Genomic DNA, 1,542 nt, shown 5'->3' on the forward strand with positions numbered 1-1,542 from the left:
TAATAGGAAGTAACAGCTTATGACTATAGATAAAATAAGTTGAATGTAGTATAGAAGCCATCTGCTAGGAAGATTTACTTTCTTCATCAATTTAATTTCTACTGTATATTTTATATTTCATGATAATGAAAAACTTGAAGTAATCATAAATTATAAATAATAAAGATATACTGAAAATCTCTCACTGATCAGACATGTGTCTCTTGTGAGTAAACACTATAAAAAGAACTTAGACTGCGCAAGAATATATTCCAAGTATATCTAGACTTCAACTGCACAAGAATACATCCCAAGGATATCTACTCTACCTGTGAACAGCTGAGTTGTCTTGTCCAGAACGAATCTGTGCTGGCAAGAGGTGTGATGAGAATATGAAGAGAACCCGAGGTGCACACAGTCGACCAAATGAGACCCAGTCCTTGCTGATTCCTGGCACAAGCTTTAGGGTTTCTGCTATGTAATTCTGGGCTTTGGACCTGTTAATGAACAACTATCAATTTATACCCTAAGAAAATAAACAATATTCCAATAAAAGTTATCACTACATACTCCTTTAATACAAACAACAATGGGTTTGCAAATTCATATGACACAAACTGTAAAGGAAAAGACAAAAAGTAAACAATGCAGAAGACAACATACCTGATTGCATCTAGGGTTCGGAAGAGATGAATGTAACTAATATCAAAGACATGCGTTGGATGGCACAGAAGAAGCAAATGAGAGACAGAAAACAGCACTAACAGACTTCGTGCATAGGCCAACTTGAGGCTGGACCAGGCCATCAGGAATCCCTGTTTAATTAAATAATGTCAAGTTTTATTTTAGTATATGACATGATACCTGCCAGATTATGATCTTCCTTCAGTAAACTTAAGTAAATTATAATAATATGCAGAAAAAAATATTTAATTCATAATTCACATTCAGTTCTTTACTGGCCAAGACCAAGTCATCTGGGTTCCCCCTCTTCTCAATTCAACATATTTCAAGAGTAAAAAGTTATTAATTTTCAGTATTTTGCTATCTTACAATTGTTCACGTGATATTTACGAAAACAAATATGACCTCTTGGGAATACTAAAGACAGGGTTTGCGTGACACCCTCATAAATATAGCCAACAAATTTGTCCTTTGCAGACACTGCACTTCCTAGAATGAAGTTAATTCCTGAATATCTATCTTTTCACAAAAAACAAATCAAACATGAACAGTACCTTTTCCTGGAGTTGCTGGTGCATGGTTTCTAGGGCACTAATGAGAGCTGCCGTGTCATATGCCCCAGTCAGGTGAAGGTATATGGCTCGACGGTCAGGATCATAGTATCCTTCCACTCCAGTCTTAGTTACAAATGACAAATAAAGGTCGTTTCATTATCTGCACGGTATCATCAAGAGTGGGTGATGGAAAGTATAACCAACTGGCATCTATTTTTGGTGATCTGGTTCTGTGATTAAATATATCATGGTAATGGTTAGCCTTATAACACAGAAAAATAATATGAATGATATGTATCATATAGGTGAATTATGGCTCCTAAAA

At 35.4% G+C, this 1,542-nt stretch overlaps 1 protein-coding gene across 3 annotated transcripts in view; it reads right to left on the reverse strand.

Annotated features, from left to right (window-relative positions):
* LOC119586254 (protein SMG8-like) overlaps positions 1 to 1,542 on the reverse strand; it is a 13,378-nt gene that overhangs the window by 7,340 nt on the left and 4,496 nt on the right. For all 3 annotated transcript variants that reach the window (XM_037934959.1, XM_037934961.1, XM_037934960.1), the window contains 3 exons: positions 1,218 to 1,340; positions 643 to 794; positions 309 to 476 (listed from right to left, as the gene is read on the reverse strand). In XM_037934959.1, coding sequence (XP_037790887.1) covers positions 309 to 476; positions 643 to 794; positions 1,218 to 1,340 — 443 coding nt within the window. The remainder of the gene's footprint in view (positions 1 to 308; positions 477 to 642; positions 795 to 1,217; positions 1,341 to 1,542) is intronic.

Source organism: Penaeus monodon, chromosome 21 (assembly GCF_015228065.2).
Source record: "Penaeus monodon isolate SGIC_2016 chromosome 21, NSTDA_Pmon_1, whole genome shotgun sequence".
Classification (NCBI taxonomy): Eukaryota; Metazoa; Arthropoda; class Malacostraca; order Decapoda; family Penaeidae; genus Penaeus; species Penaeus monodon.